This window comes from Hyla sarda, assembly GCF_029499605.1.
Source record: "Hyla sarda isolate aHylSar1 chromosome 1 unlocalized genomic scaffold, aHylSar1.hap1 SUPER_1_unloc_2, whole genome shotgun sequence".
NCBI classification, from domain to species: domain Eukaryota; kingdom Metazoa; phylum Chordata; class Amphibia; order Anura; family Hylidae; genus Hyla; species Hyla sarda.
Window position 1 is genome coordinate 1302114 of NW_026607581.1, and position 13929 is coordinate 1316042.

General features: G+C 40.2%; 1 protein-coding gene across 1 annotated transcript in view; it reads right to left on the bottom strand.

Annotated features, from left to right (window-relative positions):
* The window catches only part of LOC130298073 (zinc finger protein 271-like), an 82704-nt gene that overhangs the window by 50193 nt on the left and 18582 nt on the right, over positions 1-13929 (bottom strand). The window contains exon 4 of the mRNA XM_056550968.1: positions 2627-3769. Within this exon, the coding sequence (XP_056406943.1) occupies positions 2627-3769 (1143 nt within the window). The remainder of the gene's footprint in view (positions 1-2626; positions 3770-13929) is intronic.

Below are 13929 nucleotides of genomic sequence, written 5' to 3' on the forward strand. Positions count from 1 at the left end.
CCCCAGCATCACTGGTCAGGGGCCAGATGGACGGACCAGATGAGCCCACTTTACCCTGTGCAGACAGTCCCTACCATGGATGAGTCCGGGGCCGGCCCGGAGCGGAGAAGGGGGGCCTCCCGGTGAAGATGGCTGACCCAGACCACCACCATCTGTATGCCTGGACTGATGTCAGTACTAATTTTATTTAATTTTTTCATTTAAGTTTAAGCCGAGGGGGGAATTTTCCCCATGAAAAAATGTGCTCATACTCGAGTATATACGGTAATCGAAATATCTTCCCACCAGAAAGATTACATTTTCAAGCAAGACCCCTGTATATGTTAAAGAGTCCATGACTCACTCCCACACCTCCAACATTGAGAAGATTCTGGAATACCATGTGACAAAAGGAGAGGAGGAGTCCCATACCCCCGACAATATAACTTATATGAACTCTCCTGTATACGAATACAGGGGGAGGAGCCACGTGAGCGCTAGAGATAAATCCGCACTGTTCTTCAGAGAGTTGGATATTCAGCTCCTCTTCTCATATAAGATGCATTTTGGTTACTATTAGGAGCAGAAGAAATCAGATAAGAATAAAGCTTAGATATTATTATTATTATTTAGGAAATAAATACAATCTCTCTAACCAATTTCAGGGACATATGTTAGTATAACGCTTAAAACATTGGAGAGTAAAGATAAATTTACTTATAAAACCCCAGAAAGCCTGAGATTCCTCTATGGCCAAAGTCTTAGTAAAAGAATATAAATCTCGTAACGTAAAAGAATGTAAACGTTCCCACAAAGGGGAAGAGGGAAAATGTGTTTAGTAATAACCATAGGGAGTAAAGAAAGTGGGGTTAGGGGAGAAGGGAAATCAGAATCAGTCGTAGAGCAGTCTCGTAATACCGACAAAGTTATATATAAAAGAGGAAAGAACTAGAGAGGCCAAGGAGGAGTGCGGGGGCCACAAAATGGGCCCTATAGAAGGAGGGACTGAGGAGAATTCCATATCCACATGAGGAGGAATATAAAGGGGAGGATGAGAAAAAGAAGAGCGAACGAGCTCTAATAATCCAGACATAGTTACATAGTTAGTATGGTTGAAAAAAGACATACGTCCATCAAGTCCAACCAGGGGATTGAAGGGAAGGATGTGAGGGGATAAGGGAAAGGGATGTAGTTTTATAATTCTGCATAAGCATTAATGTTATTTTGTCCAGGAATGTATCTAATCCTGTTTTAAAGCTGTTAATTGTTCCTGCTGTGACCCGTTCCTGCGGTAGACCATTCCATAAGTTCACAGTCCTCACAGTAAAGAAGGCGTGCCGCCCCTTTAGACTAAACCTTTTCTTCTCCAGACGGAGGGAGTGCTCCCTCGTCCTTTGGGGGGGTTTAACCTGGAACAGTTTTTCTCCATATTTTTTGTATGGGCCATTTATATACTTATATATGTTTATCATATCCCCCCTTAAACGTCTCTTCTCAAGACTAAACAATTGTAACTCCTTTAATCGCTCCTCATAGCTAAGATGTTCCATGCCCCATATTAGTTTAGTCGCGCGTCTCTGCACCCTTTCCAACTCCGCAGTGTCCCTTTTATGGACAGGTGACCAAAACTGAACAGCATATTCCAGGCGAGGCCGTACCAATGCTTTATAAAGGGGGAGTATTATGTCCCTGTCCCTTGAGTCCATGCCTCTTTTTATACATGACAATATCCTGCCGGCTTTGGAAGCAGACGAAGGAAAAGCTTTATAATAAGTGTGTAAATCCGGAAACACAAAACCGCCGTCTAATGTCTTCAGGGTGAGCGTCTATACGGGACACGTGGTCTCTTCTGAATCATAACAAAATTACTAAATAACCATCGGATAGAAGAAAAATAACAATTCCGTACTATGATAGGGACGGACTGTAAAAATATAAAATATTATTGGTAAATATAAGATTTAAGAACCTTTTTCCTTCCAATCCACGACATATATGGGAATTTACGAGCGTGTAACTGGGTCTTCAATCCGTGTAATAATGGCGCAAAGTGTGAAGTAAAGAGATCTTGTACCAGATGTGATCAGATCTCTAGGGATTTTATACCCCGGGGAGGACAAAGAAAAGGAAAAGAATTACACCGATGTTTACTGAACCCGGGGGACGCTGAGATATTGACGACTTCTCATATAGAAAAATGGATTTTATGATCTGAGACCGAAAATAGACGTCAAGACGGGAAACGCTGGTCTAGGGTTTGTGATAAATAAAAGTATCTGCAGCGTCTTATGTTCAGAAGAGACGATCTTCAAGGGAGACGCGCGGATCTTGTCTGATGCCTTGAATTAAAGTCTCTATAATCATAATGAGAAGGGGGCGGGGACAACACTGACGCGTTACATTCCCTATATACAACGTCAGGGACAATATTACATTTATTATAAGTCCAGTGTGCGGAGATGAATATAAGAATAATAAATCATATAATATAGAAAACTTTTATTAACAATTGGTAACAGGTTTGTAGATGCAGTATATGATATATGTATAAATGTCAGATATCCTATGTACATGGATAATATATAGATGTGTTATCTACATCATTTATAGATCTGAATAGACTTCTCCCCTGTGTGAGTTCTTTGATGTTGAAAAAGACCTGATTTCTGAGTAAAACATTTCCTACATTTTGAACATGAAAATGGCTTCTCTCCTGTGTGAGTTCTTTGATGTTTAATAAGATGTGATTTCTGAGTAAAACATCTCCCACATTCTGCACATGAAAATGGCTTCTCCCCTGTGTGAGTTCTTTGATGTTGAACAAGACTTGATCTCTCAGTAAAACATTTCCCACATTCAGCACATGAAAATGGCTTCTCTCCTGTGTGTGTTATTTGATGTTTAACAAGATGTGATTTCTGAGTAAAACATTTCTCACATTCTGAGCATGAAAATGGCTTCTCACCTGTGTGAGTTTGTTTATGTTTAACAAGATTTGATTTCTCAGTAAAACATTTTTCACATTCGGAGCATGAAAATGGCTTCTCTCCTGTGTGAGTTATTTGATGTTTAACAAGATGTGATTTCTGAGTAAAACATTTCCCACATTCTGAACATGAAAATGGCTTCTCCCCTGTGTGAGTTCTTTGATGTTGAACAAGTTGTGATTTCAAAATAAAACATTTCCCACACTCTGCACAGCAAAATGGCTTCTCCTCTGTGTGAGTTTTTTCATGTACAACAAAACTTGATTTGTCAATAAAACATTTCCCACATTCTGAACATGAATATGGTTTGTCCCCTGTGTGAGTTTGTTTATGTTTAAAAAGACTTGATTTAGAAGTAAAACATTTTCCACATTCTGAACATGAAAATGGTTTCTTTCCTGTGTGAGTTTGTTTATGTTTAACAAGATTTGATTTCTCAGTAAAACATTTCTCACATTCTGAACATGAATATGGTTTCTCCCCTGTGTGAGTTTTCTGATGTTTAACAAGACTTGATTTAGTAGTAAAACATTTCCCACATTCTGAGCATGAATATGGTTTCTTTCCTGTATGATCTCTTTCATGTCCAACACCCCTTCTGTGACCTTTCTTTTTCTTAACATCCTGTGATGACTGAGAAGACAGGACCTGTATATAAGGATGAGATGACAGATCTTGGCTGTGAAGGGCTGAGGGTGTATCTGGGATAATGGAATGTTCTTCATATGTATCTTGTGTGATATCATCATCTGCTTTATAATCTGAAGATATAAGATTCTCCTCTGATCTCCTGGTACAAGAATCTGCAGAGAATAACACAGATTTTATCATCAGTATTAACCCTTTAACAACCCAGGACATTTAAGCTTTTGTGTTTTCTTCTTTCCTCCTCTCCACATTCCCATAATTCTTTAATTTTTCCATCTACAGATCAGTTTGAGAGCTTGTTTTTTGCGGCACCAATCGTACATTGTATTAACACTTCATTCACTGTGCATTAAAATATAAATAAGGTCAATACTATCACAACAATATCTTTTTTTTATTATTATTAACATAATTTTTTTATTGCATTCATATAAATATAAACATAAATACATCCAATTGTTACATTTCATACATATGGAAATATAAAAAAAAAGCATTCGTGTATGAAAAAACATATGCAACACTTCCATAGACCCTGGGTAAATAATCAACAAACATAAAACACATATGCCTAATACATATATTGTCATTTTTATAAGGACATTCAGCAGAGGCTCTCACACCACAGTATATAGACTCTCTGGTGTATAATATAACAAGGACATTCAGCAGAGGCTCTCACACCACATTATATAGACTCTCCGGTGTATAATATAATGAGTACATTCAGTAGAGGCTCTCACACCATATTATATAGACTCTCCGGTGTATAATATAACAAGGACATTCAGCAGAGGCTCTCACACCACAGTATATAGACTCTTCATTGTATAATATAACAAGGACATTCAGCAGAGGCTCTCACACCACATTATATAGACTCTCCGGTGTATAATATAACAAGGACATTCAGTAGAGGCTCTCACACCACATTATATAGACTCTCCGGTGTATAATATAACAAGGACATTCAGCAGAGGCTCTCACACCACATTATATAGACTTCCCGGTGTATAATATAACAAGGACATTCAGCAGAGGCTCTCACACCACATTATATAGACTCTCCAGTGTATAATATAACAAGGACATTCAGCAGAGGCTCTCACACCACATTATATAGACTCTCCGGTGTATAATATAACAAGGACATTCAGCAGAGGCTCTCACACACATTATATAGACTCTCTGGTGTATAATATAACAAGGACATTCAGCAGAGGCTCTCACACCACATTATATAGACTCTCCGGTGTGTAATATAATGAGGAGATTCAGCAGAGGCTCTCACACCACATTATATAGACTCTCCGGTGTATAATATAACAAGGACATTCAGCAGAGGCTCTCACACCACATTATATAGACTCCCTGGTGTATAATATAACAAGGACATTCAGCAGAGGCTCTCACACCACTTTATATAGACTCTCCGGTGTATAATATAACGAGGACATTCAGCAGAGGCTCTCACACCACATTATATAGACTCTCCGGTGTATAACAAGGACATTCAGCAGAGGCTCTTACACCACATTATATAGACTCTCCGGTGTATAACAAGGACAATCAGCAGAGGCTCTCACACCACATTATATAGACTCTCCGGTGTATAATATAACATGGACATTCAGCAGAGGCTCTCACACCACATTATATAGACTCTCTGGTGTATAATATAACAAGGACATTCAGCAGAGGCTCTCACACCACATTATATAGACTCTCCGGTGTATAATATAACGAGGACATTCAGCAGAGGCTCTCACACCACATTATATAGACTCTCCGGTGTATAACAAGGACAATCAGCAGAGGCTCTCACAGCACATTATATAGACTCTCCGGTGTGTGATAGAACAAGGACATTCAGCAGAGGCTCTCACACCACACTATATAGACTCTCCGGTGTATAATATAACATGGACATTCAGCAGAGGCTCTCACACCACATTATATAGACTCTCTGGTGTATAATATAACAAGGACATTCAGCAGAGGCTCTCATACCACATTAAATAGACTCTCCGGTGTATAATATATAACGAGGACATTCAGCAGAGGCTCTCACACCACATTATATAGACTCTCCGATGTAGAATATAACATGGACATTCAGCAGAGGCTCTCACCACATTATATAGACTCTCCGGTGTATAATATAATGAGGACATTCAGCAGAGGCTCTCACACCACATTATATAGACTCTCTGGTGTATAATATAACAAGGACATTCAGCAGAGGCTCTCACACCACATTATATAGACTCTCAGGTGTATAATATATAATGAGGACATTCAGCAGAGGCTCTCACACCACATTATATAGACTCTTCGGTGTATAATATAACATGGACATTCAGCAGAGGCTCTCACACCACATTATATAGACTCTCCGGTGTATAATATAATGAGGTCATTCAGCAGAGGCTCTCACACCACATTATATAGACTCTCCGGAGTATAATATAACGAGGACATTCAGCAGAGGCTCTCACACCACATCTCCGGTGTATAATATAACAAGGACATTCAGCAGAGGCTCTCACACCACATTATATAGACTCTCCGGTGTATAACATAACGAGGACATTCAGCAGAGGCTCTCACACCACATTATATAGACTCTTCATTGTATAATATAACAAGGACATTCAGCAGAGGCTCTCACACCACATTATATAGACTCCCCGGTGTATAATATAACAAGGACATTCAGCAGAGGCTCTCACACCACATTATATAGACTCTCCGGTGTATAATACAACAAGGACATTAAGCAGAGGCTCTCACACCACATTATATAGACTCTCTGGTGTATAATATAACAAGGACATTCAGCAGAGGCTCTCACACCACATTATATAGACTCTCCGGTGTATAATATAACAAGGACATTCAGCAGAGGTTCTCACACCACATCTCCAGTGTATAACATAACCTATGAATAGTTTTGAATTTAATTAATTTATGATTCTCATTGCAATTTTCAGACTTTTTACTATAGAGCTCCATTTAAGTTTAGATATTTCACCCATTTCCCTTTCCCAATTCTTCTTGCTAAGAAACTCAATTCTTCGTGAGACAGTATCATTGATCATTTTATTTAATTTTATTTAAAAAAAGATTGACTTCTAATTATATTCCCTATAAGTGTTTCCAACAGCTAATGTGACTCTACAAGTAACCTATCTTTATTAATAGTGCCACTAAATGCTGTTGATTTTGATAAAACTGAAAGTGAAAGCTTTCCTTTAACCCCTACATTCTCTTAAATGTATCAAATTGGACGAGCTGTATCCATCTTCAATAAATTGTGCCACTTGTATCAACCCCCATTTTTTCCATGTCAAATATCCACCAATTTTAAAAAATTCCACCAAGAAATTATTTTTCATCAGTGTCGTGGAAGGAAGATTTCTCTTTACCTCTAACAAAATCTTAATTTTACCCCAAGACTTATGAATACTAATTAATGTGGGATATTTACGACCTACCTCTAGTGCAGTCAAATTAGTCTCTAATAATTCTAATAGATTTTCCCCATCTAAATTGTGTTTATCCCTTAGGTATTGAATCCAGCCCTGTCCAACCTCATTGACTATAAATCTCAGATGTGACGCTAAAGATACATTCTGAAATTTGGAATTGAGCGCCCTCCTAACCTCCCTGGAATCATCAAGTATTTTCCACTGGAAAACATTTCTTTTAAATCAACTGGTCCAGAAAGTTAAACAGATTCGTATATTACTTCTATTAAAAATCTTGATCCTTCCAGTAATAATCAGCTCCTGTCATGATCCACAGGAAGTTCTGTCTGGCCACAGTGCTCTCTGCTGACACCTTTATCCATTTTAGGAACTGTCCAGAGCAAAGGGGTTTTCTATAGGGATTTGCTTCTGCTCTGGACAGTTCCTAAAATGGACAGAGGTGTCAGCAGAGAGCACTGTGGTCAGGCAGAAAGGAAATTCAAAAAGAAAAGAACTTCCTGTGGACCATAACAGCAGCTGGTAAGTACTGGAAGGATTAATATTTTTTTAATAGAAGTAATTTACAAAACTGTTTAACATTCTGGCACCAGTTTATTTAAAAAAAAAAAAAAGTTTTCCAGTGAAGTACCCCTTTAACCCCTTAAGGACCATGGGTTTTTCCATTTTTGCATTTTCGTTTTTTCCTTCTTGCCTTTAACCCCTTCCCGCAGAATGGCATATATAAACGCCGGGTTGTGCAGTGCGTTCGCGCATCCCGGCGTTTATAAATGACATTGTTAACCCGGCGATGCGCAGCATCGCACGGGTTAACTGGCAGAAGTCCCGCTGTTTCCAACAGGGGACAACTTCTGCTTCACCCCCAGGACCATCTATTGATGGTCCTGGTCAGCGATCACTGTGATTGGTCCCTGTGGACCAATCACAGTGATCTAGGGTGAAAGTTCAGATCCCCCTCGCGGCATAGGTCGGGGAACACGTGGGGACCGGCAGCCTTACCCGAACCAGCGGCGGGACCGGCCACGTGGACGAGCAGCGACGGGACCGGCAGGTGAGTATATGGTCCTCAGAAGCAGCAGTGAAGAACTTCACTGCTGCTTCTAGAAGTCTGAAAACTACAACTCCCAGCATGCCTAGACAGCCTTTGGCTGTCTGGGCATGCTGGGAGTTGTAGTTTTGCAACATCTGGAGGGCCCCAGTTTGGAGACCATTGTATAATGGTCTCCAATCTGTGCTCTTCCAGCTGTTGCAAAACTACAACTCCCAGCATGCACTGACTGTCCAGGCATGCTGGGAGTTTTAGTTCAGCAATATCTGGCCCCTCAGATATTGCCGAACTACAACTCCCAGCATGCCTTTCAGCTGTCTGGGCATGCTGGGAGTTGTAGTTTTGCAACAACTGGAGACACACTGGTTGGGAAACATTGTTTCTAACTCAGTGTTTCCTAACCTGTGTGCCTCCAGCTGTTGCAAAACTATAACTCCCAGCATGCACTAACAGACCATGCATGCTGGGAGTTGTGATTTTGCAACAGCTGGTGCACCCCCCCCCCCCCCCCTGTGAATGTACAGGGTACATTCACATGGGCGAGGCTTTTACAGTGGGTTTCTCGCATCTTGAGATGCAGAAAATTTTGCGCTGGGAAACTCACTGTAATCCCCCGCCCATGTGACTGTACCCTAAAAACACTACACTACACCTACACAAAATAAAATAAAAAGTTAAAAACACTCCATATACACATACCCATACACAGCCCCCCTCCCCCAATAAGAACGTCCGGTACACCACTGTTTCCAAAGCAGAGCCTCCAGCTGTTGAAAAACAACAACTCCCAGTATTGCCGGACAGCCGTTGACTGTCCACGCATGCTGGGAGTTTTGCAACAGCTGGAGGCACCCTGTTTGGGAATCACTGGCGTAGAATACCCCTATGTCCACCCCTATGCAAATGCCTAATTTAGGCCTCAAATGCACATGACACTCTCACTTTGGAGCCCTGTCGTATTTCAAGGCAACAGTTTAGGGTCACATATGGGGTATCGCCGTACTCGGGAGAAATTGCGTTACAAGGTTTGGGGGGTATTTTCTTCTTTAACCCTTCATGAAAAGGAAATGTTGGGGTCTACACCAGAATGTTAGTGTAAAAAATTTTAATTTTTTACACTAACATGCTGATGTTGCCCTATACTTTACATTTTCACAAGAGGTAAAAGGGAAAAAAGCCCCCCAAAATTTGTAACGCAATTTCTCCCGACTACGGAGATACTCCATATGTGGGCGCAAAGTGCTCTGGGGGCGCACAACAAGGCCCAGAAGGGAGAGCGCACCATGTACATTTGAGGTGATTTGCACAGGGGTGGCTGATTGTTACAGCGGTTTTGACAAACGCAAAAAAAAAAAAACCCCACATGTGACCCTATTTCGGAAACGACACCCCTCACGGAATGTAATGAGGGGTGCAGTGAGAATTTACCTCCCACATGTGTCTGACTGATCTTTGGAACAGTGGTCCGTGAAAATGAAAACTTGTACAGCCCACTGTTCCAAAGATCTGTCAGACACCAGTGGGGGGCAAATGCTCACTGTACCCCTTGTTACGTTCCTCAAGGGGTCTAGTTTCCAAAATGGTATGCCATGTGTTTTTTTTGCTGTTCTGGCACCATAGGGGTTTCCTAAATGCGACATGCTCCCCGAGCAAAATTTGCTCTCAAAAAGCCAAATATGACTCCTTCTCTTCTGAGCATTGTAGTTCGCCCATAGTGCACTTCAGGTCAACTTATGGGGTACGTCCATACTCAGAAGAGATGGGGTTACAAATTTTGGGGGGTATTTTCTGCTATTAACCCTTGGAAAAATGTGAAATTTGGGGGGAAACACACATTTTAGTGAAAAAAAATATTTTTTTTTACATATGCAAAAGTCGTGAAACACCTGTGGGGTATTAAGGCTCACTTTATTCCTTGTTATGTTCCTCAAGGGGTCTAGTTTCCAAAATGGTATGCCATGTGAGGGTTTTTTGCTGTTCTGGCACCATAGGGGCTTCCTAAATGCAACATGCCCCCCAAAAACCATTTCAGAAAAACGTACTCTCCAAAATCCCCTTATCGCTCTTTCCCTTCTGAGCCCTCTACTGCGCCCGCCGAACACTTTACATAGACATATGAGGTATGTGCTTACTCGAGAGAAATTGGGCTACAAATATAAGTATACATTTTCTCCTTTTACCCCTTGTAAAAATTCAAAAATTGGGTCTACAAGAACATGCGAGTGTAAAAAATGAAGATTGTGAATTTTCTCCTTCACTTTGCTTCTATTCCTGTGAAACACCTAAAGGGGGTGCAGTTTTTATAATGGGGTCTTTTTTGAGGTATTTCTAATATGAAGACCCTTCAAATCCACTTCAAACCTGAACTGGTCCCTGAAAAATAGTGAGTTTGAAAATTTTGTGAAAAATTGGAAAATTTCTGCTGAACTTTGAAGCCCTCTGGTGTCTTCCAAAAGTAAAAACTCATCACTTTTATGATGCAAACATAAAGTAGACATATTGTATATGTGAATAACAAAAAATTTTTATTTGTAATATACATTTTCCTTACAAGCAGAGAGCTTCAAAGTTAGAAAAATGCAAAATGTTCAAATTTTTCATAAAATTTTAGGATTTTTCACCAAGAAAGGATGCAAGTTACCACAAAATTTTACCACCATGTTAAAGAAGAATATGTCACGAAAAAACAATCTCGGAATCAGATTGATAAGTAAAAGCATTCCAGAGTTATTAATGTTTAAAGTGACAGTGGTCAGATGTGCAAAAAACGCTCTGGTCCTTAACCCCTTAAGGACACAGCCCATTTTCACCTCTAGGACGCAGCCCTTTTTTGCACATCTGACCACTGTCACTTTAAACATTAATAACTCTGGAATGCTTTTACTTATCAATCTAATTCCGAGATTGTTTTTTCGGGACATATTCTACTTTAACATAGTGGTAAATTTTTGTGGTAACTTGCATCCTTTCTTGGTGAAAAATCCCAAAATTTGATGAAAAAATTGAAAATGTTGCATTTTTCTAACTTTGAAGCTCTCTGTTTGTAAGGAAAATGGATAATCCAAATTTTTTTTTTTTTTGGGATTCACATATACAATATGTCTACTTTATATTTTCATCATAAAATTGACGTGTTTTTACTTTTGGAAGACACCAGAGGGCTTCAAAGTTCAGCAGCAATTTTACAATTTTTCACAAAATTTTCAAACTCGCTATTTTTCATGGACCAGTTCAGGTTTGAAGTGGATTTGAAGGGTCTTCATATTAGAAATACCCCATAAATTACCCCATTACAAAAACTGCACCCCCCAAAGTATTCAAAATGACATTCAGTAAGTGTTTTAACCCTTTAGGTGTTTCACAGGAAAAGCAGCAAAGTGAAGGAGAAAATTCAAAATCTTCATTTTTTACACTTGCATGTTCTTGTAGACCCAATTTTTGAATTTTTACAAGGGGTAAAAGGATAAAATTTATACTTGAATTTGTAGCCCAATTTCTCTCGAGTAAGCACATACCTCATATGTCTATGTAAATTGTTCGGCGGGCGCAGTAGAGGGCTCAGAAGCGAAGGAGCGACAAGGGGACTTTGGAGAGTACGTTTTTCTGAAATGGTTTTTTGGGGGCATGTTGCATTTAGGAAGCCCCTATGGTGCCAAAACAGCAAAAAAAAAAAAAACATGGCATAACATTTTGGAAACTAGACCCCTTGAGGAACGTAACAAGGAATTAAGTGAGCCTTAATACCCCACAGGTGTTTCATGACTTTTGCATATGTAAAAAAAAAAAAATTTCACTAAAATGTGTGTTTCCCCCCAAATTTCACATTTTTGCAAGGGTTAATAGCAGAAAATACCCCCCAAAATTTGTAACCCCATCTCTTCTGAGTATGGAGGTACCCCATAAGTTGACCTGAAGTGCATTACGGGCGAACTACAATGCTCAGAAGAGAAGGAGTCATATTTGGCTTTTTGAGAGCAAATTTTGCTCGGGGGGCATGTCGCATTTAAGAAGCCCCTATGGTGCCAGGACAGCAAAAAAAAACGACATGGCATACCATTTTGGAAACTAGACCCCTTGAGGAACGTAACAAGGGATAAAGTGAACCTTAATACCCCACAGGTGTTTCACGACTTTTGCATATGTAAAAAAAAAAAATTTTTTTTTTACCAAAAATGCTTGGTTTAGCAAAAATCTTACATTTTAAAAAAAGGTAATAGCAGAAAATACCCCCCAAAATTTGAAGCCCAATTTCTCCCGATTCAGAAAACACCCAATATGGGGATGAAAAGTGCTCTGCTGGCGCACTACAGGTCTCAGAAGAGAAGGAGTCACATTTGGCTTTTTGGAAGCAAATTTTGCTCTGGGGGCATGCCGCATTTAGGAAGCCCCTATGGTGCCAGGACAGAAAAAAAAAAACACATGGCATACCATTTTGGAAACTAGACCCCTTGGGGAACGTAACATGGGGTAAAGTGAACCTTAATACCCCACAGGTGTTTCACGACTTTTGCATATGTAAAAAAAAAAAAAAATTTTTACACTAAAATGCTTGTTTTCCCCCAAATTTTACATTTTTACAAGGGATAATAGCAGAAAATACCCCCCAAAATTTGTAACCCCATCTCTTCTGAGTATGGAAATACCCAACAAGTGGACGTGAAGTGCACTGGGGGCGAACTACAATGCTCAGAAGAGAAGGAGCATCATTGAGCTTTTGGAGAGAGAATTTGGCCATGTGCATTTCCAAAGCCCCCCCGTGGTGCCAGAACAGTGGACCCCCCCACATGTGACCCCATTTTTAAAACTACACCCCTCACGGAAGGTAATAAGGGGTGCAGGGAGAATTTACACCCCACTGGCATTTGACGGATCTTTGGAACAGTGGGCTGTGCAAATTAAAAATTTTATTTTTCATTTTCACTGACCCCTGTTTCAAAGATCTGTCAGACACCTGTGGGGTGTAAATGCTCACTGTACCCCTTATTACATTCCGTGAGGGGTGTAGTTTCCAAAATGGGGTCACATGTGGGTATTTATTGTTTTGCACTTATGTCAGAACCGCTGTAAAATCAGCCACCCCTGTGCAAATCACCAATTTAGACCTCAAATTTACATGGTGCACCCTCCCTTCTGAGCCTTGTTGTGCGTCCCCAGAACACTTTGCGCCCACATATGGGGTATCTCCGTCCTCAGGAGAAATTGCGTTACAAATTTTGGAGGCTTTTTTTCTTTTACCTCTTGTGAAATTTTAAAGTATGGGGCAACACCAGTATGTTAGTGTACAAAAATGTTTTTTTTACACTAACATGCTGGTGTAGACCCCAACTTTACCTTTTCATAAGGGGTAAAAGGAGAAGAAGCCCCCCAAAATTTGTAAGGCAATTTCTCCCGAGTACGGCGATACCCCATATGTGGCCCTAAACTGTTGCCTTGAAATACGACAGGGCTCCAAAGTGAGAGAGCGCCATGTGCATTTGAGGCCTAAATTAGGGATTTGCATAGGGGTGGACATACGGGTATTCTACACCAGTGATTCTCAAACAGGGTGCCTCCAGCTGTTGCTAAACTCCCAGCATGCTTGGACAGAAAATGGCTGTCCGGAAATGCTGGGAGTTTTTGTTTTGCAACAGCTGGAGGCTCCATTTTGGAAACACTGCTGTAGGATACGTTTTTCATTTTTATTGGGGGGGGGGGGGGGGGGGGCAGTGTACGTGTGTATATGTAGTGTTTTACTCTTTATTTTGTGTTAGCGTAGTGTAGTGTTTTTAGGTTAAATTCA